Source organism: Primulina tabacum, chromosome 6, assembly GCF_025594145.1.
Source record: "Primulina tabacum isolate GXHZ01 chromosome 6, ASM2559414v2, whole genome shotgun sequence".
In the NCBI taxonomy this organism is placed as follows: domain Eukaryota; kingdom Viridiplantae; phylum Streptophyta; class Magnoliopsida; order Lamiales; family Gesneriaceae; genus Primulina; species Primulina tabacum.
Window position 1 is genome coordinate 6,224,345 of NC_134555.1, and position 23,321 is coordinate 6,247,665.

A 23,321-nucleotide genomic window follows, 5' to 3' on the forward strand; every position below is an offset into this window, starting at 1 on the left:
GTAAAAATTTATGGTAAAAAGTAAAAATCTCAAACTCTCAAAATTTACCAAACTACACACTTTATAATATTTTTCTCTCTACTCAATTGTGAATTTCTTCACAAATGAGAGATCTATTTATAGGAAATCTTTTCAAATAATCCAAAAATAAAATACATCATTACCTACATCATCACACACAAATTTCTAATTTTACAACTCTTATTTTCAACATTCAAATATTCAACTATTACTTTTTCAACATTCAAATATTATTTTCAACAGAATCCATTTTATGACTTTGAAGAGAATTTATGTTCTTAAAATGGGTCAACAATGTTAAAATAAAAATTCTACGGTAAAAAGTAAAAATCTCAAACTCTCAAAATTTACCAAATTACACATTTTATAAAATTTTCTCCACCTATTTATAAAATTTCTTTGAAAATAATCCAAAAATAAATAAATCATTACATATATCATCACACACTAATTTTAAATATTTACAACTCTTAATTTCAACATTCAGCTTTCTTATTTTCAACATTCAAATATTACGACTCATATTTTTCAACGAACAAATCATATAAATAATTTTTGAGATTATTATTATTTTTGAATCATATCAAAATAACTGGTAGATAACAAAGAACTGTATTAAAATTAGCCTAGTACGATTATATTGACTTGTCCTTGTTTTTCTCCAACGAGAACTGAAAAAAATTTCTTTTCTATTATATCTATCGTTAAATAATGGGATTGTAGGACGAATTCGAGGGATCACAGTATTACCTTTTCCCCAATTACGGGAGTCCACTGATTTGGCTGTAATGCTTTTGCAATCGAATAATCTAGACTAATACCAAGATCTCCAAAGCGGTGAGTAGTGTGAATCTGGTAGTTGGGACTGCAGCCAATATTCATCAAGAGGTGTTCAAAACTAGGGAAGAAGTTTGATTGTTCTCAGGTAAAATTGATGAATGCTAGCTTTTAAATACTATCCATTAGTATATCTAAGTGCAGAGGATTAATGTTCTTGAAAACTGTGTGATCCCTCATAGCCGATTGGTTTCTTTTTTATACCCTAGAACCCAGTTGACATACGGCGAACAAAGTCCTGAAAAACACGAACCTTCAGCTCAAGTCACTGACTAGAAAATCTGGGAGGAAAGGCTAGGATACAAGTGAAATGCAAATAATATTATTTGGAATTACTGGTGCCATATTTTGGTATTTATCGAACGGTATCTTAACGAATGTTTGAGATTTTGTTTTATTTGCTAGATTTGATTTTTATGGTACATCTTAATATGTTGGGATCCATGGATATTTATCTTGATGAGTTGGGCTCTCTCGGGCCGAGTCGTTGGTGATACATTGTCGGACTAAACTTCATCTAATGCGTGTTACAATACTAGCTCAGGCATTCAGGAGCTCAAGGAGTTCTGACCAGCCGCGCAATTGGTCGAGCACTCAAAACTCCGTCCTGAGGAGTTAGTCCACTGTTAGACATTTATATCCTCTTTAAGCCCATATGAACGGTCATAAGCGAATGTGCCCCACTCGATGTGTCGAGAGTTAGTCACATGTCCATCTTAGGTGTCAGTCACTCAGTTGCTAGGAATATCATCTAGTTATTTCCGTCTTGTAGTCTTGTTAACATTTTACGTATGGAAAAACATAATGATCTATTACAGGAAAAAAAAATTGTACTTAAGAAGCAGTTCACTGAAAAATCTTCTGATTTGCTGCATCATCAGGGGAAGACTGACTTGATAAAAACAGCAAGGATAATGGCATCCAATAGCAACCAGTGTATGGAATCTTACATTGTCCAGCTCAACGACCAAGTGCTAGAGAAAAGATGCATGCTCGAGGAACTGGAGTCTGAATGGTATATTAGAAACAAAGTTCTGCATTTTGTTTTCTTTCCATTCGGTTCTTGTTTTTCATTTTAGTGTTTGAACCCATTAAGAACTTAAATTTTAAGCTTACGGTGTCATAATTTATTTCATTGTGAGGATGACTCTGGATATTCATGCAGGGATGCAATTGAAAATGTTCTGCAGGAAAAGAAAAGAAATATTGAACAGTCTCTCCATGCGCAGTATCCCGAGGTGTATAGCAAACTTACAAGAATAAAAGAAATTAAATTAGAAACTGAAGCAGTCGAAGCTGAGATTAAAAGAAGGTATTCAGATATATAACAACTATTTATAAGCCATGTGTATTGATTGGAAAAAATAGCTTTGTACTTTATATTGCTACGTGTTTATACCTTTGTTTAGCACGATATTTTCTGCTATAATAAACAATACTGTGTGGTACCAAATGTTGGGATGCTTAGAAACATGATTGTCATGAATATGATCCCAAGGGTAGGGAAACATTGCATTCAATTGCTGGTGAAAGTAGAATCATTAAATATGAATTTCTGGAGGCTTCAATGAAAATGTTGTGGTATTCAGTGTAGGCTAATGAATGTATCTGGTTCTAAAGTTGAAATTGGTGCTATCGAAAAGCTAATATAAATTATTATGAAAAAATCAATAAGCATAGAGAAAGAGGTCCATGTTGTATGGATTTATATAGCGAACTGAGATTATGTAGGACTTCTTCCTTATCATTGTAGCAAAATGTATGGGTGTTGATGATGTTAGCCAAAATTTTAAATTTCGAAGCATGAAAACAACAATGATAGAGCAATAAACAAAAACAAGATCGTATAGATACGGACAGGGTACTAAACAAAAGCAGGGTGCAACTGGAAATATAAATATCGAGTATGTAAAACAATAAGAAACCAGTAAATCAATCTGAGGTCTGTACGAAGTACAATTTCCTTAAACCAAGATGGAGAACCAAAAGACTATTCCACATTCATGAGCCATAATTTTTATTCAAATTTAAGTTTCATTCAAGTTTTCAACAATCTCCCACATGAATAAACATGGATACAAATCTTGGTGTTAAAGTTCTACAGTTGAATCATGATGCATTGCTTTACCAATTGACCGGTAGACATGATGTCCTTGAACTTTTCTGCCGTTTATTTAAATTAAGATATATTTCACACATAAATCACCTTGATTTTGTTCTCATGATTGTGTTCGTTTTTTTACCATGAACACACATCTGGTTCTGCGAGATGGTCTAGAATTGAGCGCAACAATTCTTTCGAAACGGCTTCACTTTTCTTTCATATAGGTGATTCTTTATTACTTCTCACCATAATAATTAAAATCCATATGCTTATTCTAAACATTCACGGTTTCATAATATGAATGGACCAGGATAACTCCTACAGTGATCTAAATCAGTGCGATTAGGTTGTCCCATTCAACCTAATTCTTGGGATCTCCATTCAACATAGGTTGGATTTTCCGTTGCAGCCAATTTATTCTATAGGCTTGAGTCACATTCCCTTTGATTTCACAACTAACTCTCTGTTTAATCATTTGATTAGCGGATCTGCTGTATTATTCTTTGACTTTACCTAGTCCAGTTGAGAGTAATTATCTAATGATAATTGTGTCTACGACGTACATGTTAGACTTATCATTATACATATTGTTTGGTGCATTATCAATCGCAGATTGGCTATCACAATGTATATTTATGGTCGACACGGGTTTTTCTCATCCTAAAACATCTTCTAAGAATTGACGTAGTCATTCAGCATCTTCAGCACATTTGTCAAGAGCTATAAACTCAGATTCCATCGTGGATCTGGTTATTACAGTTTGTTTAAAAGATTTCCAGGCAATTGATGCACCTCAGTTTGCATCACTATATCCTTCTGATAACTGCTTTCTAGTGTTAAACTCCTTGATTACTCGTGAATTTACTCAATTTACTTACTGCATAAGCTATATCTCATCTTGTACAACTTATTAACTACATCATACTTCCAATGGCTCGAGAGTATTCTAATTGAGAGATACTCTCACATCGATTCTTTGATAGATGTTGACTTGTATCTATCGGGGTTCTAGCAATGCAGAGTCATCCTTATTGAATTTCTCAAGGATTTTGTTCACATAATGTGATTGACTTAGAACTAGCCCTTCTAATGTTCTATGCATTTCAATTCCAAGGATCACATCGGCTACGCGCAATTCTTTCATGTCGAATTTCGAGTTCAACAACTTCTTGGTGGATTTAATCATCTTATCATTGCTACCAATTATAAGTATGTCATCTACGTAAAGACATAAAATGATATGACCATTTTCACTGTTCTTTACGTATACACATTTGTTGCATTCGCTGAATTTAAATCCACTTTCTATCATGGTTTTATCAAATTTTTCGTGTCATTGCTTTGATGTTTGTTTTAAGCCATATAGAGATTTCACCAGTTTACAAATCTTATTTTCTTTCCTAGTCGCAAAAAATCTCTCAGGTTGTTCCATGTAAATTTCCTCATCTAAATCTCCATTTAGAAAAGCCATCTTTACATTCATTTGGTGTATTTCAAGATTCCGCAATGCGGCAATTGCAAGTATCACACGAATAGAGGTTATTCTCGTTACAAGAGAATAAGTGTCAAAATAATCAAGTCCTCCACTTTATCTATGGTTCCATCCCGGAAGAAGATCCACTAATTCTTATGTATGGTTTCGTAAAATGGATTCTATTTCGGAATTGATAGCCTCTTTATATTGAGGACCCTCAGATGAATTAACTGATTTTTTGAAGCTATGAAGTTCACTCTCCATCATGAAGTTGATGAAATCCGGACCAAAAGTTTTCTCTGTCTAGCTCTCTTACTTCGTGTAACTTCAAACTTGTGGTAACCTCTTATTCGTTTTCAATTGTCTCATGTGATCTTTTGGATGAACTTGGTTCTTCTTTAGATTTGCATTGAAACACATGTTCAAAAAACAAAGCATTTCTTGATTCCATTATTGTATTCTTGTGAATATCATGTATTTGAGATTCACGTACAAGAAAACGATAACCGTTACTATTTTGAGCATATCTAATGAAAATCCAATCGACAGTTATGCTCCTTTCTTTACTTTATTCGGAGTGAGTATTACTACCTTGGCAAGACACCCCCACACTCGCAAGTATTGGTAGGAAGGACCGCTTCTTTTCCATAACTCGTATGGATTTTTTTCTTGGTTTTTTCGGGACACCTTATTTAAAAGGTAATTTGTTGTTAGAACAGCTTTTCCCCCACATGTTTTGTGGTAAACCAGAACTTAATAACAATACATTCATCATTTCTTTCAAGATCCGATTCTTTGTTATTGCAATGACATTTTGCTGATGAGAATAAGGTGCGGTAATTTCGTGTTTGATACCATGTTGAGCACAAAACTCAGCAAATGGTTATTCGTATTCACCTCCACGATCACTTCTTAGGACCTTAATTTTCTTTGCTAAGTTGGTTTTCAACTTCACTTTTGTAGAATGACAAATTTTTCAATTGCTTCATCTTTATTTTTAAAAAGATACACATAACAAAATTTTGTGTTATCGTCAACAAAAGTAATGAAGTATTTATTATCACCACGTGTTTGCACTCCTTTTAAATCACATATATCATTATGAATTAGATTAAGATGCTCATTATTTCTTTCAGTTGTTTGAAAAGATGATCTTGTTAGTTTTGTCTCAACGCAAGTTTTGCATTTGTGTTTTTTATCAATTTGGAATGCATGAATATTTTTCATGTTGATTAGTCTACAAATTGTATCATAATTAACAGTGTGCAAGTTTACCATGCCACAAACAAGAAGACTTCAGCAAGTAAGTAGAAATATTAACTTTATTAATCACATACTTAATAGTCATTACATTGAGTTTGAACAGACTATTACTTACATAGTTTTTGCCAACAAACATTCAACTTTTAGACATAACAATTTTTCTGACTCAAAAGATAATGCGGAAACCATGTTTGTTAAGAAACGACCAGGACACCAAGTTCTTTCGAATGTCTGGTACATACAACACATTGTTCAGAGTCAGCTCTTTTCCAGATGTCATCTTTAGAACAACTTTTCTTTGACCTTTGATCTCAGACATACCGGAATTTCCCATGAATAGTTTTTCTCCATTCTCAGATTCCTCAAGATTTGCAAACATCTGCTTATCCGAGCAAACATGGCGAATGACACCAGTGTCGATCAACCACTCCCTTGGGTTTGAACCCACTAGATTAACTTCAGATATTACAGCATAGAGATTCATGTTTGAAACCTCTTGAGATATGTTCTCTACAACATTCACCTCTCGGTTTTTCTTCGGCTTCTTACGATCAGAGCCCTTGTGACCCATACCATCACAGTTGTAGCTTTTTCCAGATAACTTATTCTTTGAAATGCCTCATTTGGGTCCCAGGTTCATCTTTTTGTTGGAAGGAGAAAAGTTTCTCTTTTTCAAGCTTTGGCTATGCTTGACAACATTTGTCTTGGCAGCAACTGGAGAAAACAATTGTCTTTCAGAACTCTTGTTGTTTTCCTCAATGCGAAGTCGAACAATGAGCTCTTCAACATTCATCTTTTTACACATGTGTTTCAAATAATTTTTGAAATTCTTCCATGCTGGTGGTAGCTTCTCAACAATAACAGTCACTTGGAAAGATTTGCTCAAAGTCATCCTCTCAGCGTGAATCTCGTAAGGAATCACTTGGATTTCTTGAACTCGGCTAATTACGTCTTAGAATCCACCATTTTAAAATCTAGAAAGTCGGCCAACAAGAAACTTCTTGGCCTCAACATCTTCGGTTTTGTACTTTTTATCAAGGGATTCTCATAGCTCTTTAACCGTTTTCTTTTCGCAAAACACATTGTAGAGCGAATCGGCCAATGTAAAAAATTTCAATATAGGAAATTAGAATGATTTCATGCCTCCAGAACACCGACGGATTCATTATCTCTCTCACCCTCTTTGAGTTTAGGAGCATCCTCATATAGGAATATGGCAGGTTCATCGTTGTCAAGTAAATTAACATTTTATGCTACCACATTTTGAACAGTAAACTTCTCTGATTTTTCTCCGTGACTGGCTGGCACATCAATCACAGCAGCACATGTGGCAACATGAGGAACGACTTGAGGCGTAATAGGAACAGTGACATGATGGACAACAGGACCAGTTTCCCTTTGCACGTTCGTTTCAGAAGCCGTATCTTCAACAAATCACGTAATGAGTATAACAAAATCTGTTTTAAGATTGTTAGCCAAAATGCTAAAATTCGAAGGGTGAAAACAACAATTATAGAGCAGTAAACGAAAAACAGGATCGTATAGATAAAGACAGAGCACTAAATAAAAGCATTGTGTAATTGGAAGTATAAATATCGAGTGTGTAAAACAATAGAAGACCTGTAAATCAAAACGAGGTCTGTACGATGTACAATTTTCTTAAAATAGATTTATCCTCTCTGAAGGTTATTCGAGGATCAGGACGAACAACTGTTTCCCATGATACCACGATAAAACCATGCAATAACTTAGCACGAAGTAACTACATAGGCGAACTGAAAACTTACATTCACTTTATCACCAAATTTAACGGAGGCCAATGAAAAGCTAACTATACGAAATACAAGAGTGCTTGAGTGAGATATTGAGTGTGTTTGTAAAATATATTTTTATATATGGATTGAGGAAATGAACACACTATTTATAAGTTTCAAAATGCAAACTAAAAGTTATGCAAGATTAATTAACTCAATTAATCTTGCAGTTAAATCAAGAATATGAAGAGTCAAAATTCTCCAATTAACTCAAGAATGTGGAAAGTCAATAGACATTTCCACAATAATGAACCATAATTAACTCAAGAATATGCAGAGTCAAAAGACACTCCTACATTCATGAGCCATAATTTTCTTTCAAATTTTAAATGTAATTCAAATTTCCAACATATAAAAAATAAGTTTCTTACAAAACCAGATTAACAAAACTGCATTAATGTTATGGCTTCCTTTTATTTGTAATTTATTCATGCTTCTTTCTATCAGCTGGCAAATGTGTATTTCTATTTTTCTTCTGTATTTTCTCATTGCTTGCAATCTTTTTACATGAAGTGTTAGATTTCCGCTATCTATATCTTGGAATATTTGACCTTCTGCCAGAAAGTATGGAGCTTAGCATAATGACAGTATTGACTTAAATTATTGATATGTTTTTTTCCTCGCATATTTCACTTGAAATTTCCGAAAATTCTAATTCCAAAGTGTGATACCAACTGTTGCCTGGCATTCGAGCCAAGCATGATTAACCCAGGCCAATTCCTAAGCTCGGAAGTGTAGATAAAGACAAGATTACCTTCGTTAAGTTGAAATTCTGTTTGCCCAGTTATACGTATATATATATTTATTTATTTATATATATGTGTGGAAAACTGCCTTCCTTGGGTACATTTGAAACAATTTGAAAATTCTTGAAAATCTTATGTTTTGTTAATTTATTCTTTTTTTCTCTGAGCCATTACCTTTTAGATGAGCATCATCTCATAGATCCTTTGAGTTCATGGTGTTTTTGGAGACCTGTAACTTCTTAAGTTGTCTTATTATGTCTTTAATTTTACTTGTTTTATGTCTTCTCATAGAGAGGATGAAATTGTTAAGCTTTCATCCGATATTGGAAAACAGCCCAAGTTGGCTCCTAGAAGATCTTACATAGAGCAGATAAATGAGATCACAAAGAATAGCAGGAAACAGGACACTGACATCCAGCTGATCCTGAAAGATACCAGGGAGCTCCAGTTGGAGAGTAATACCTTACAGGAACGCCTTAATCGAACTTTTGCTGTTTTGGAAGAAACAATTTTGAGGTCTGATATTCTGATATGGTGGTCTTTTTCCGTCTTTTTCCCTCCTTAACTAAGCATAAAATACTGGGAATTATTCTTTTCGTCTATATGTAATTGTTTAGAAGAGTTTGCAAGATTTTGTTTCTACAATATATTGTCCTGTTTACTGAGAAGAAATCCATCATAAACAGGGAAGCTAAGAAAGATGCTGTTGCTCGAAAAGCTCACACGCTTATCGCAAGCATCCATGAGACCTTTGAACAGATAACTGAAAAGATTCTCGCCACTGACAGAAGCCGGAGAAACATTGCTGATTACGAGGCCAAGCTTGCAAGATATGATTCTAGAACTTTGAACATGGACAGACTACGAGTAGAGCTTGACGCTATTAGAAAAGAAAATGACCTCCTTGAGAAACACCTTCATAATACATGAATTTGTAAGTTCTCTACCCGTCGATTGTAGGTGTATGTGCCTGGGTATCAACTGATTACTCACATTTATGCATATTTGGGTACTCTTTACCCAAGGCTGTGTCAACTCCTAGAATAAAAGTGAAAGGTGTGTTCGATTCGAGTCCAGATTGGCACCAGGCTTCTGGTTGAAGGGTGCATTAGTTAAATGGAAAGCTAGCAATCACAATTCTCTTCGCGTCCATTTACTTTGTTTAATTGGTTCATATTCTAAGGATTTGGCATATCTTGGCAAAGCTCAAGCCCTTTTCGATGCAGCCGGGGTAGACTTGCATGAAATCTAACAGATGCAGCTGCGTATAGCGGCGATAACAGGGGAGGCTTTATTGTCATGTACAGGAAGATGAATTTATTGTGTATAATCTACATCTATATAAATATGAAAACTGAGATGTTGCTTAAATTAGTAAGTTACTGCCAAAACTCCATCCATATACCTATAATCTATAAAGTATGAATAGTGAAAAAAAATTTCAATTTTGAATTGATGCAATTACTATTCACATGTCCATTTTCTTCTAGTTCTCCGGTTGCAATTGTTGTACTTTCATATTAATAATAACTAGTATTTAACCCTTACGATGCACGAGATGCTATTATTAAAAATTAATTATTATAAAAAAATAGATATTTAAATTGTAAAAAAAATAATTATAAAAAAAAATAAGAAACTATTTTTTACCTAATTTTGAAAAAAATTCTTAAATATAAATGTATGTCGATTAATTGTGTTACCCTAAGGCAATGACATGGTTCTTATCGTGTTTAAAATATTAATGTCGACCACTAACCTAAATACATATTTAGTTCTTTAATATTTGAGAAACTATATATGTTATTATTTTTTAACATATGATAAATAAATATTTTTAAATCAAATTTAATAAAACTAATGAGAAATATTTTTTTCAAATCATATCACAAATTAAATTGATTGATATAATCAATGCAAAAGTTTTAATGTAGTTTATGTTTTTAATAGAGTTTAGTTTCATTTTAAATAAAAAATAATAAAAGACATATAATACATAAATTATATTTGAATTAATATAAAAATGAATTAAATTCAAATTTGAACTAAATGAATTGATATAATCAATGCAAACAATAAATGAAATTATCATTTATTGCAGTACACATTTCAATATTCATGATATGTCTTTCCTTTTTTTAGAAATGACATTTTGGCGGGAAATTACTATTTTTGGGAAAAAGTCTGCTTTTATATATATATAGATTTAATTTAAATCAATTGCTCAATTAATTGTGGTTATTTCCCTCCCATAACTTCCATTTAGTTCTCCTTTAATTTTTTTCATTAATTGTTTTCCCGTCCCACAACTTCCATTCTCACCAATACTTATTTATTTTTATTTTTTATTTTTATAATTAGAATGTTTGCATAAGACTACTATTAATTGTAATTATAGTTTCCGTATCAGTTAGTTATGAGAATTTTTAACTTATAATTTATGTCCTTGATTGTGCTTCATTTTATGTAAATGCTTATTTATGTATCGATAAAATCCATAATTTGGTTGATTTTTATGTTATTCCGTCTTATACATGATGTTTGGATAGAAAAATATTTTTTAGTAGGTCTCTTGTGCGATGGTATCATGAATATTTATTCGTAAGATGAGTTAATCATATACATATTTTGAATAAAAGTAATATTTTTTATGGTTGATCCAAATATAATGTATTTCTCACAAAATTGACTATTGAGACTCTCTTACATGGTTTTTTTGAATATTTTTTTCCTAATTGTTTCAATTCATTATGTTCTATATATTATGTTCATTATTCAATATATAACATAAAATCAGCAGCTTGAATTTTAATTTGAGAAATGATTTTGAAAGTAAGTTATATGTAATCTTAATTATTTTATTCGTCTAATATGACGAGATTAAACAAACATAAATATATAAAAAAATGATTTAAATTGTTTTTTTAAGAAACAACAAAATTAATTTTATAACATAATTGGTATTTAAGTATAACATACATATTTCAAGCTGATTTCTATACATAAGAAAAAATTATTAAGATATATGTTTAGGCATACCGAAAGTGTTTGAAACAATTTAATTTTATTATTTTTTGTGATATTTTTTTTATCAAACCTTTTCGAATAACCTTTTAAAAATCAAATTTGAATATAAATTCATTGAAAATATAAAATACATTTAAATGATTACATTAGTTACATCAATTTATTTAATTTATGCAATTGTGTTACTATTATATATGTTTAATTGTCTATATAAATATATACTCTCAACTTGCAGGAAGTAATGTAGGTCATTATGTGATAATTCTAATAATTTCGTTGATTCCTTCTGATCAAACTTTTTTTCAAATTTCAACGAAAATAGTTTTTTTTTTTAATTGTATCATATGCAATGACAATCAACAAAAACAAGTTGATCTTTATCTCACACAAGACCTATTTTGGTGAACCCGTTTTTAGTCATGAACAATTATCTGTTGATGTATCCAGAGTTATGAATCAAATGACCTAAAAATATTGATATATGATAATGTTAGAAGCCAAAAAAATTTCAACGAAAAATTTTATATTTAAGAAAATTTATTTGTTTTGAAATCGTATGATTTATAATCAATTTACGCTTAGTACTTATTAATTATAATTATTCATTACATATAATAACAACACGTGTATCACACGAATGAGATACTAGTTTTTGGATAAAGTTCAGTTTCGGTATTAAAAATTTTCTTTTTAAATATATATAATATAAAATTAAATATATAATCAAAACTTGACAAGAATTTGATATCGATTCAATAAAATAATTTATTTAAATATCGTGATATTTACCGTAAAATAATAATAAAAAAATTTTACGAGCACAAAAAAATATAACACAACATGTACAAATTAAAGTGCGCCATGCTTTGACTTTTCTTAAAGAATGCTTCAAAGTCATCCGCAAGGTTTATAAATAAATACATACATCTTTCATATTTATAATGCTCCTATTCTAGGAATATTCTATTCGTTAAGCATATCCTGAAAGGCTTTGTTTGGTTTGCTTCTCATGGAAGGCAAAAACTTGCGTGAAACGATTTCATCGGTCGTATTTTGTGAGACTGATCTCTTATTTGAGTCATTCATGAAAAAATATTACTTTTTATGCTAAGAGTATTACTTTTTATTGTGAATATCGTTAGATTTGACCCGTCTCACAGATAAATATTCGTGAGACCGTCTCACAAAAGACCTACTCCCTATAAAAATAAAAATATTTTCATCGCAAAATAAAATAAAATTAAATAAAATAAAATTAAATCAAACATTATCATGTTATTTCATTTTTAGTCGCAAACTTCACATCTCAACATAATCACTATTTAATTTAGTTATTTTTACTTTCACATATAAAATACTTTATTGTTAAATTATATTATGATCTAATACATTCTAGTTTTATTATTCATTCATACGATATTTAATAGCCACTAGTAATATTTCCTAAGAAATAAAACTATTTAAAATAAAGTTCGAATCTCCTCCCACTTTGTACTAAAAAATTAAAACAAAACCAGCTACAAATCGAAGATCAATGAAACGTTAAAATATAGATAATTTATGACAGAAATGTATAATTTATGTTTGATCTTATATTAAAAAAATGATGGGTCAATATCTATTTTTTTGTGAGACGGTCTTATGAATCTTTATCTGTGAGACGAGTGAATCCTACCGATATTCACAATAAAAAGTAATACTCTTAACATAAAAAGTAATATTTTTTCATTTATGACCCAAACAAGACACATGTCTCACAAAATACGACCCGTGAGACCGTTTAACACAAATTTTTATCTATTAGCTATTGAATCAATCTCCCTTTAAAATAGTAAGAATTCTACTATTTTAAACATACTTTTTACCACACACACTCAGAAACAAAACACATGAAAAATAAAATCTAATCCCATCAATTTTTTTGCCAGAAAAAGTACCAAAAAAAGCCCAAACTATGAAATTTTATTTTATTTTTTTTAATGCCATTAATAAGCTAATAGTAAACATTAAAGATTAGAGATCCAACATAAATATTTTTATATTCAAAACAAATATTTGATATCGAATTTAATGCAACATAAATCTTATATTAAATGTCAATAGGTAATTAAGGACAAATATTAGAATTTGGTGGAAATTTTTTTTTTTTTTGAAATAAAAGTCAATAAACAAGTTTTTTTTTTTTTTTTGGACAGTAAAACAAGGTTTTCGGTAAAATCAAGAGTTCTAATTAAAAATTATTTCCCTTCATTTTCATACCAAAAAATCAATTGAATATGAAATGTTATAAATTATATATATATATATATATAATTATTAATTATAGTGGATTTAATAAACTTTAATGCTTTTTTAAATTTTAGGCATCTTTTTCCTCAATCGGAACGTGGCCAAATGAGACATGGGAGAAAAGCAAATATATTCAAGTCTCAAGTTAAGGAGGTTGGTTGAGAGATAAAAAGCGACCAAAATTCACACCCCCTTGTCCGAAAACCAGCCCCCACCCGCATCCAACGCCATGTGGAAACTCCATTAGCTATTTAAAGCGAAAGGGGGATGGAAGTTGAAATCTGGGTCTGAATCTTTTGTTGCAAATTGTTGAATGTGTGAAGAAACAAGAAAAGCAAAAATGGTTTTCATAACTGAAGAAATGATCAACCAGTTCCAATCCCTTATGGAAAAAAGTCAGCTTCTTCTTGTTCTTAACTAACTACTTAACAATACTGGCCCCTAACCCCAGGATTTTCTTATTTTCTTGATGTTTCGATCAATGTTTTGCTTTTTCTATTGCAGTTGATGAACCACTTAAGAAGCCTTTCCAGGTTTGCCATTTTTTAACTGACGTGTTTCGAATTTTTGTTGATTTTGAAAAAATTTTGATTCTTGATGAGGCTAAGTTTGATCTGGGTTTTGTATGGTGGGCTGCATACTTGGTTTGCTCATTTCCAAGCCTGGTTGTGATGATAGATTGGTCAATTGTGTGGTTTGAAACTCTGATTTGTAACTTGTAAGGATTACTCTAGTCAACTACATGTTCTTACCTGGAAATTTGAGCTGGATTTGTGGTGGGAAATCTCTGTAATTTCTGTCTTGTGTGTTACTCAAGTACATGATTTGATCTACTTTTTATTTGTGAACCATGAAGATTTTTCAGTAGCACCAAAAGAAATTGATGTGTCTGGAGTTTACCGGATTTGAAGTTTTTCTAGAGTATTCATTATCGTGATCCTTCATCGATTCTGCAAGCAATTGTGTTGATAATCTTGAGGGGCTCTCCCTGTATAGACTATCTTCTCGAGCCTATAACTTAACATTCGTTTTGATGCCACGACTTCCCGGAATTTCAAAACAGACGAGTTGGGCATGTGTCTTGATCATTACCGACCACAAGGCTCTTACCAAAGCTACATTTGATTAAGTGAATGGAATCGGCAGTATGAAAATTCGAATTTCACAATTCTATTTTCAAAAGCCTGATTAAAATAGTAATTGTTAGCACATGCTTAAATGGAACTCTGGGAATCGTGCAAAAATAAAATTGAGGACGAACGGAACAATACATGCTTGTCCTGGAAAATGACTGAGGCAAAAATACACATTATAAATTGAACAAAACAAGTATTATGGTACAAACTTGAATACACCGGAATTGACCATACGAAAGCAATAATTGAGTTCAATTTACATGCCTAGAACATTCTGAAATTGTCTGAACACTATTAATGATCTCGGACTAAGTAAAGGCTTTTGACTGCTCTCTGCCTGAACACTCCTGCTTCTAATCTTCTTCTAATCGCCTATCTAGAACATCTTACATGTTTCAGGGGCATAGAGTGTGTTACTATTTTAGGTGGTACAAATATTTTACAGATTATAAAATTAATGTTAGACAACCAGTTTAAAACATACACAGTATGATTTTTGGTGAACTAAACTGAGCAGAAGGTAAACTTAAAATAGAATAGAGCATAACAGAATGCACAGTACTAAATTTAGGCAATTGTGGCTTCCGAATACTTTTACGAAGTGATTGTGTAATGAGTACTCATCTTAGACTATTCTTAGGGAGAAGATGTAAAATCGATTGCTAACTCCTTTGTCATGGATCACACTTGGCATAACATTTACCTCTCAGCAAGGAGTAAAATGCACATACTTGATTCTAGAACAAGCATTAACACACCATTGGAGCATAGAACTTCTGAGTCACTACTTAACTTATATGAGTCGCTGCTGAACTTATCTTAGCATCAGACAACACGTTATTTATTATATGAAAATATGGTTAAAAGCATTACTTGATAGTCAAGATATGGCTTAAAAACATATGCAAGAGTATCTTCTCTGCGAAAATAAATAATTCATGGATGCCAACAAAACTTAGACAATTACCCAGCAAAATTGTGCATATGTAGTTTGGATATGGATATGCTCAAGTGATTTTTTAATAACAAAGTACTATGTGATCCACCGGTATAAGGGCAAATTGCATAAGGCACGTAAAGCCCTTAGTTTTTTAAAATCGGACGTAAAACCTCTTGCAAATGAGGTAAATGTACAGGGGTTAGAAGGCCATTAATTTTATACAAATGATTTTGTTATTTTTTTGCATTTTTACGAGGATGTAAAATGCTATTTGCCATTTGTTATTATGATATAAGTAAACCCACTCTTAAAGTTGAAAATGTGTTTTTGGAACTAGAAGTTATTGAAAATCCATAATTGAGAATGGATTGTTTGAAGCATATGTTCAAATCACAAATTCCGTCCTGCTATGTCCTATCTAGCAGGACAAACTGTTAACCCAGGGTAATTCTAAGCAACTTGACTTGGATTTCTGTTTTATTATATCATGGTGTTCTGAAACTTCACAAATGATTTCTACATAAGTAATGCTGATCACATGCTGTCTGTGTTTTTCTTTAAATGGCTAAATGAAAAAATTCTTTTACAATTTGAAATGACACTTTTTAAGTACTATACAGATCACCATTTGTACCGACAGAATTGTCTTTTGGATATTCAATTATGCAGAGTAAGGTTGTTCAAATATTTGGAATTAGTAATAAAGTTGAGCTTGATTAGAATGCATTAGAAAAGTTGGCCTTCTTTTAAAGCTTCATTTTGGTTATTCCTATTGTTTAACCTTTCATTTACCTTGCCATCATATTTTTTAACGATGCTTCAGTCTACGTTAATTATAATGAATTTCTGGTTATTTTTGTGCAATTATACAAGACAGCTTCAAATTCATGTTATTTGGAGAAATTGTCATGCCATGCCACTAGGCTATGACGTGTGAAAATAAGGGTCGAACAATACTGCCTGATAATCTTGACTTAATTTTCAGAATATACACAACGGATACGAAAGGGAGACCTTGATCAGGTTTTTAAAAGCAAGGGATGGGAACCTTTTGGATGCACATAAAATGGTTTGTCGTTGTTCATTCAATTTATTTGAGTGAGTTTCTTTTTTTCTTGCTTTTTTTAAGTTCTTACCAGTCCCCATATTTTTCAGCTCGTCGACTGTTTGAAATGGAGGATACAAAATGAAATTGATAACATACTACTGGTGAGGTTTTAGCTGCTCAGCTCGTTTGTTTCTGCTATTGATTTACATACTTCTGATTTATCTTGGATCAACGCTCCATATTATTGGCCCAAAGTATGAATTATATCGCTCTATTGATGCTTTCAAGCTCAAAAATCATTATATCGATCGAGTTTGAATCTAGCCAATTCGACTCATCATACACCCTTATTTAATGACATATATCAACACTTTAAGAATCTAGCTACTTAAGCCTGAAGGTCATGTGTTCAAGTGTTGAGGAAGATGAAAGAAACCACTTTCCAGGAGTGAGATATTCTATGAGTGGCGGTGCATGGTCATGGGCTAGAGCTCATGCTAGACCATTTTAACGACCCATGACCAGTAGTGGTGCATGGGTATGGGCCGAGACCCATGTTGGTTTAGCCCAATGGCTCATGATCGTTACAAAAAAATGATTCTTTGATCAACAAGCATTGGTAGGTCTTTTGGTCGAATGAAATAATTCGAATATAGAAATTATGAGTGAATCGATAATTTTTTTTAGATGAGCTTGTGTGTCGGGAACGTTGTTTGCTCCTGAAAGCATAAACTATTACCTCCGTTTATAGGTGACTGTACAATAGCGGGTGGTCAATTTGTAAAGAACTAAGATTACATGTTTGGATTTTGTAAATTGTAGGTTGGTACACTTACGGGGAATGACAATGTGTTACCCCAAATCCTCATCGACAAACAAGCAATTATGGTTTAATATTTTCTAAAAACTTCGACATAATCTTCCAGTCATTTGGACTTCTCAACGAAGACAACTCAAATATATACTCCGTATTTATATTCCGGGTTAACTACCCTTTTTGTTCCTATTACATGGGCTTAATTCCTAAAATTATTTTAGTGCCTCTTGTTATGATGTGCTAAAAAGGTCCCCCAATTTATTAATTTAGACGATTTTGGTCTCTATAGCCAATTTATCATTAAAGACTCACAATTCCTCATTTTCCCCCAAAATTGATTATTTTTCTAGCTGGGATAGTATATTTTTCCATACTTATTATTTGGGACCAAAACATTTTGGTCTCTTTTCCGTGAATTTTTTACGATGCATTTATGTGAGGACCAAATATAAATTGAAGCTCTTACCACGAGGAGTCCAAATATACGCTTAATTCAACCACTACATGGAAGGATGAAGATTCATTGAAGAAATTGAGATCAAAACCTTTATTCTATGTAAATTAGCTGAAGAAAAAAAGGTGAAAATGGAGTGTATTCCTCGTCAATGCAGCCGTTTATATCAACAAGACACACACCTCAAAAAACATGAATGTATCACAATAACTATTGACGTAGGGATGGGCACCTCGCTCGTTCATTTAGTGGCGTTCCCGTGTAATTCAATGTAGTGCGAAGTGGACGAGATTCTGAGATTGGTGTCCGGTCCATCCAGATTGTGGCATCCCTTGCATCTTTCTTTCCACAAGTTTGATTCTCGGTCCAGTTCTAACTTTATTCATTTAAACAAAATCAAAATATTTCTTACTAAGTTCTAAAGACCATTTGAAATAATCAAAACATCACAATTTAATGTACAATCTCCTTGGGAACGATAATTTCCCATGCTAGCGTAACGATCCAAACTTGGTACTCGAGTTATTGTACAATTCAAAATATTTGAGTTGTATAATTGCAGTAACTATATATAGTGACATTTGTCATATTCTATGCTTTTGGTATCCTCATTAAGTGCTTTCAATAGATTTATGTTGGATTCTTTAATTGATTGTTCACTTTACTCTAATGGGTTATCTTTGCAGAAGCCAATAGATACTGATGTGTATATAGCAGTACGAGAATCTCAGCTTGTTGGAATTTCTGGATATTCGAAAGAGGTACAGGCTTGGATAATAATTAGAGTTCTATTTTATCTGAGCTGCGTTGCAAGGGTGGCAAAATAGACAAAATTATCAACTCCGGCTTACAGCAACCATGCAGAATAAGTTAAAAAAACTACCAGTCACCCAGGATGCACAAAAAGTCGTACAATTCAGTAGATTATTTTTCCTCACTTTGTTTTTACTACCTTTGCTCACACGCCGTGACATTTCTTCTTGAAGCAATTCCAAAGTTGTCTGATGAGGTTATTTTATGGGTTTGATAGTGTTACTTCCTTAATTATACAGGGTCTTCCGGTAATTGCTATTGGTGTAGGGCTCAGCACATATGACAAAGCTTCTGTAAGATATTCACATCCCACTGTTTTTTCGTCCTTCTTCAACTCACTAGATATGAATGGTTAAAAAAATAATTTCCGCAAATTAAGTGCCATAATGAGTGTTTTGCTTTTACTTGTAGCATAAATTTTTTGTTTATGTAGTAATGCTTGCTAATACCTGTTTTCTTCGTTTTAAGATTCACTATTATGTCCAATCACATATACAAATGAATGAATACAGAGATCGTGTTATATTGGTGAGTTTCAGCATTTATACAACCATTATTATGTTGAAAATATCTCTTTCGCATTGCTAGACTAACATTAATTCTTGTTATAGCCTTCTGCAACGAAAAAATATGGACGGTATATTGGCACCTGCATAAAGATTTTGGACATGACTGGCTTAAAGCTTTCAGCATTAAGTCAAATTAAGGTACTTCATATTACATTGATAGCACCAGAAATTTTTGCATAGGAGATAAAAATTTAAACTCAAAAAATTTAGGAGAGACAAATTTATAGTTTTCCTCATACATAAAAATTTAGAAGTTCATCGAAAAGTTAAAAATAAAGAGGGGACGATGACACCAGCTCTTCCTGCTCTAGCTCTGCCACTGAATTGCATGGCATTCAAGAGCCCCCTGGCTTATGGTGCGCAAAATCATATATTATACGAGAAACTAATTCTAGCATGTTATTGAATATGGTATTAAGACACCTTCTTGCTTTCACATACTTGTTTTTTAACCAAAAAAATATGAATTCTTAGCTAATTAATAGTTTATCAACATCAGCCTCGCTAATAATTTAGCTTAATAGTAGCAATAGATTTTCAAGGATTTAGGTACTGTCTTCGAGTTACTTGGATGTGTTGAAAAAATAACCAGTGACAATCTTAACTCAAACTAAAATCTATTTATTTAGTAAATTTAGGTGATTTTATATAATTCATTATAGAAAAATCTCACTTAAATCATGTTACAACATTTAGAGTAGAAAATAAACATTTTGATCAATTTTATTATCGTGTTGTTTTCTGGACTTATATATTTAAATGTACTGCTAGAAGTTATATGCATTTGTCTGTCATGATTTACATGATTGACCATAAATTCATCAATAACATGTATAATTAGTTTAATGGGATCTCTCTGACTAAATGTCAATTCGAATTACGCATCTTAGTCCTTTTAAAATGTTGACTCATCTGTTCTATTTTACGGTTTTTGAGTGAGTTAAATAATAGTAATTTACCCGTTTCCATCAATATTTTAAGATTTTACAGGGTGACAATTTTATAATTTGGTATTCACCCACCTCAATCACATGTGGCTCCGCCACCGACTATGTTGTGCATACATGTAGGCATATATTATATACCTTTTTTAAGTTCTGGTCTTGAACTTTTGGCTTCGTAATTTTTGAGACAGCATGACCAATTCAATCATTGTGATTGCAGATATTGACTGTAATCTCTACAATAGATGACCTTAACTATCCTGAGAAGACCGAGGTTTACTACATAGTCAATGCTCCATATATATTTGCAGCATGTTGGAAGGTTTGACACAGGGAATCCGGTCGATGACTCCCGTCGAATTTGAATTTTTAAAATGACCTCCTTTTGTTTAGTCTGAACTACTGTATACGTGTTTTTAGTCAAGAGGAGGTCATTGTTTTTTTCTAAAACTCAAATTTGACCAAGGTCTTTAACCCAAACACCCCATTTAACACATGTACAAGCTCATGGGTGGGTCGAGCAGAGGGACTGGGTGGTCGGGGGTGATCTTCATCACGATCGGATTTTTTTTTTAATTTTTATCTTAAACGTTTTATGAAAAATAAAATTTTACCTCCTGAATATATTGAATGGCCCCTCTCGTCCCATCTGGCCATCGTGTTGAAATTCTTGGATCCGCCTCAACAGACTCTACATTTTTAAAGCACTCTTCGACATTCAATATTTATGTTTCGCTTCTTCCTTTCAGGTTGTTAAACCTCTTTTGCGTGAGAGAACAAGGAAGAGAGTGCAGGTTCTTTCCGGCTCTGGAAGAGACGACTTGTTGAAGGTAGGCCCTTTATTTGGTTTCGACCCGTCATGAGGAAGCTTTTAAACTCCAAAAATTATTGTTGACCATGTTGACAAATTTCTGGGAGGGTCATTAGAACTTTGACAGAAGTTGATGGTAGAAACCACATAGTTTTCACCTATGAAGCATGGATACCTTAAAATTTTTTTTTTGAAGTATCGGATACGGATACGACACGGATACGGATACGACACGCGGATACGCGTGTCGGATACCTCAAAATCCATATCGTTGGCTTTGTTTAGGGTTGACCAGTCAGATACGTTTTGGACACGGCGAGGACACGCCATTGATACAACATGGATACGTTTTTCGGATACGTTTGGACAAAATTGCAAATATTTAAAAGTTTTAGGGATTAATTAAAAAAAATTAAAATTTCTAGGGACTAAAAGAAAAATAATTTAAAATAAATTTAGCTGGGCTTTTATTACATTTGTCCGTCTCTTTCATTCCATTTCTATAATTTTTACTTTTCAATACTAAGTTTATATAAATATAAATATATATAATATTTATATATTATCGTATCATAGCCGTATCGTGTCTAATATTTTCAAAATTTGACGTGTCGCCGTATGTGAACATGAGGAACCGAATCTGTTTTTACGATAAAGATGAAAGGGACTAAAACTGTAATTATCCTCATTTTCCTTTATTTGATCGAATAGTTTACATATGTTAGAGGTGATCCGAAAATTGACCCCCTTCTCAGCATCACATGGCCCTGTCCATGCATTGAAGATAGTAGAGTCGGATCATCTTGGAAAAACTCGACAGTGAGCTATTTGGTTGGCCTCCATGGCAATTGCATCTTAAATGTGTGGTTCGACCTCAATAACTTGTCTCAAATTCTTGCAGATTATGGATTATCAATCCCTCCCGCATTTTTGTCGAAGAGAAGGCTCAGGTTCATCTCGGCATTCTAACAACGGAACTGTTAGCGACTGTTTTTCATTTAACCATCCCTTCCACCAGCAGCTTTACAACTACATCAAGGAGCAATCTGCGCGAGTCACTTTGCCTGCACCTATCAAACATGGCTCATTCCATGTGGATTTTCCAGAGCCTGATCCGGAAGGTGTAAAAATCGCTCAGACTATAGAAAGCGAGTTTCAAAGACTCGGTAATCAAAACGGGGTTTCCCACTCATTACACAAGCTTAACATAAACGGGGATTGAAATTGGATGCTGATGTTCGTGGAGTTTTGACTAAATACTTATTCCAAGGCTGTGACATGGAATTCTTGCATTATGTTGATGCAAGTTTCTTGACAAGCAATAATGCATCATTTTAGAGAGATGCTGAGCTTCTTGCTAAGCATTGCATCTATCTTGTGGATTGGATACTCAATGGCTTGATTATTAGAGCCTCTATGGGAACTGGGAAGTGAAATGAAGGGTTCTTACATGTGTTTTAATCTATGTATCCCAGTTTTATAATGTCATGATGTAACAAGCACATGGTTTGTGTATCAAAAATCATAGATGATGGTGCACATTCAAATCTTTTAATATATATATATATATATCGTTGGGTTAATTTTGCATGAGTGAGAGTAGCATTACGATGAGCGACTGCGTCAAGTTGTTGATGTTGCGTCGCTTAATCTGGTTGGTTAGATGAACCATAAAAAAGTAAAATCAGATTTTAATAGGATAGAGGAGAGGGTTGACGGTAGGAAAATGGTAAGACTAATCTAAAAGGAATATGAGACATCAACAGAGAGACAAGAATCTCCCTGAACTCATGTGTTTAACAACCCGACCCATTAGCTGCCAAGTATGTGCATTCTGCGCTGTCACGAGTATAAGTAAATGAAGTTGCGCTTTGGCTAACAGATATAGCTTTTGGCCTAGTGGTAAGCATTTGATCATAACAATTTATATAAAAGCTAGGTCATGGGTTCAAGTCGATCAAGAAACATATTTATATACTTCTTGGAGGAAAAATGTTGGGTTAAGCTTGCATGAGCAAGAGTAGCATTAGGATGAGTGATCTATTGGGAAGTTCTTATATGTTAAGCTGTTGACGTTATGCCCCTTGATATGGTTGGCTAGGTGGGTCACAAAAGAATGATGTCAAATCTTAATGGATAATATCGTCTCTTCTGGATACGGTCGGCGGTAAGGAAATGATAAGATTGGTCTCTAAGGGATATGAGACAACACTG

General features: G+C 32.8%; 2 protein-coding genes across 13 annotated transcripts; both read left to right on the plus strand.

The window, feature by feature from the left end:
• Window positions 1-648: 648 nt before the first annotated feature.
• Window positions 649-9,690, plus strand: LOC142549006 (uncharacterized). 11 transcript variants are annotated; one of them, XM_075657718.1, is made up of 7 exons: window positions 649-946; window positions 1,068-1,520; window positions 1,740-1,873; window positions 2,024-2,170; window positions 8,551-8,775; window positions 8,946-9,193; window positions 9,285-9,690. In XM_075657718.1, the coding sequence occupies exons 3-6, from the start codon at window positions 1,773-1,775 to the stop codon at window positions 9,187-9,189; spliced, it is 717 nt and encodes a 238-aa protein (XP_075513833.1). In that variant the 5' UTR covers window positions 649-946; window positions 1,068-1,520; window positions 1,740-1,772; the 3' UTR covers window positions 9,190-9,193; window positions 9,285-9,690. The 11 variants fall into 11 exon arrangements, with proteins under 11 accessions (XP_075513833.1, XP_075513835.1, XP_075513828.1 ...); XM_075657720.1 differs by having other exon boundaries at window positions 9,443-9,688; XM_075657713.1 differs by having other exon boundaries at window positions 650-946; window positions 1,068-1,223; window positions 1,403-1,520; window positions 8,946-9,688.
• Window positions 9,691-13,695: 4,005 nt separating this feature from the next.
• LOC142549008 (SEC14 cytosolic factor-like) lies at window positions 13,696-22,570 on the plus strand. 2 transcript variants are annotated; one of them, XM_075657725.1, is made up of 11 exons: window positions 13,698-13,970; window positions 14,080-14,108; window positions 16,637-16,720; window positions 16,807-16,860; window positions 18,657-18,731; window positions 19,023-19,076; window positions 19,252-19,311; window positions 19,395-19,490; window positions 20,517-20,618; window positions 21,046-21,126; window positions 22,009-22,570. In XM_075657725.1, exons 1-11 carry the CDS (start codon window positions 13,889-13,891, stop codon window positions 22,327-22,329), a joined length of 1,038 nt encoding a protein of 345 aa, XP_075513840.1. In that variant the 5' UTR covers window positions 13,698-13,888; the 3' UTR covers window positions 22,330-22,570. The 2 variants fall into 2 exon arrangements, with proteins under 2 accessions (XP_075513841.1, XP_075513840.1); XM_075657726.1 differs by lacking the exon at window positions 20,517-20,618 and having other exon boundaries at window positions 13,696-13,970.
• Window positions 22,571-23,321: the final 751 nt, after the last annotated feature.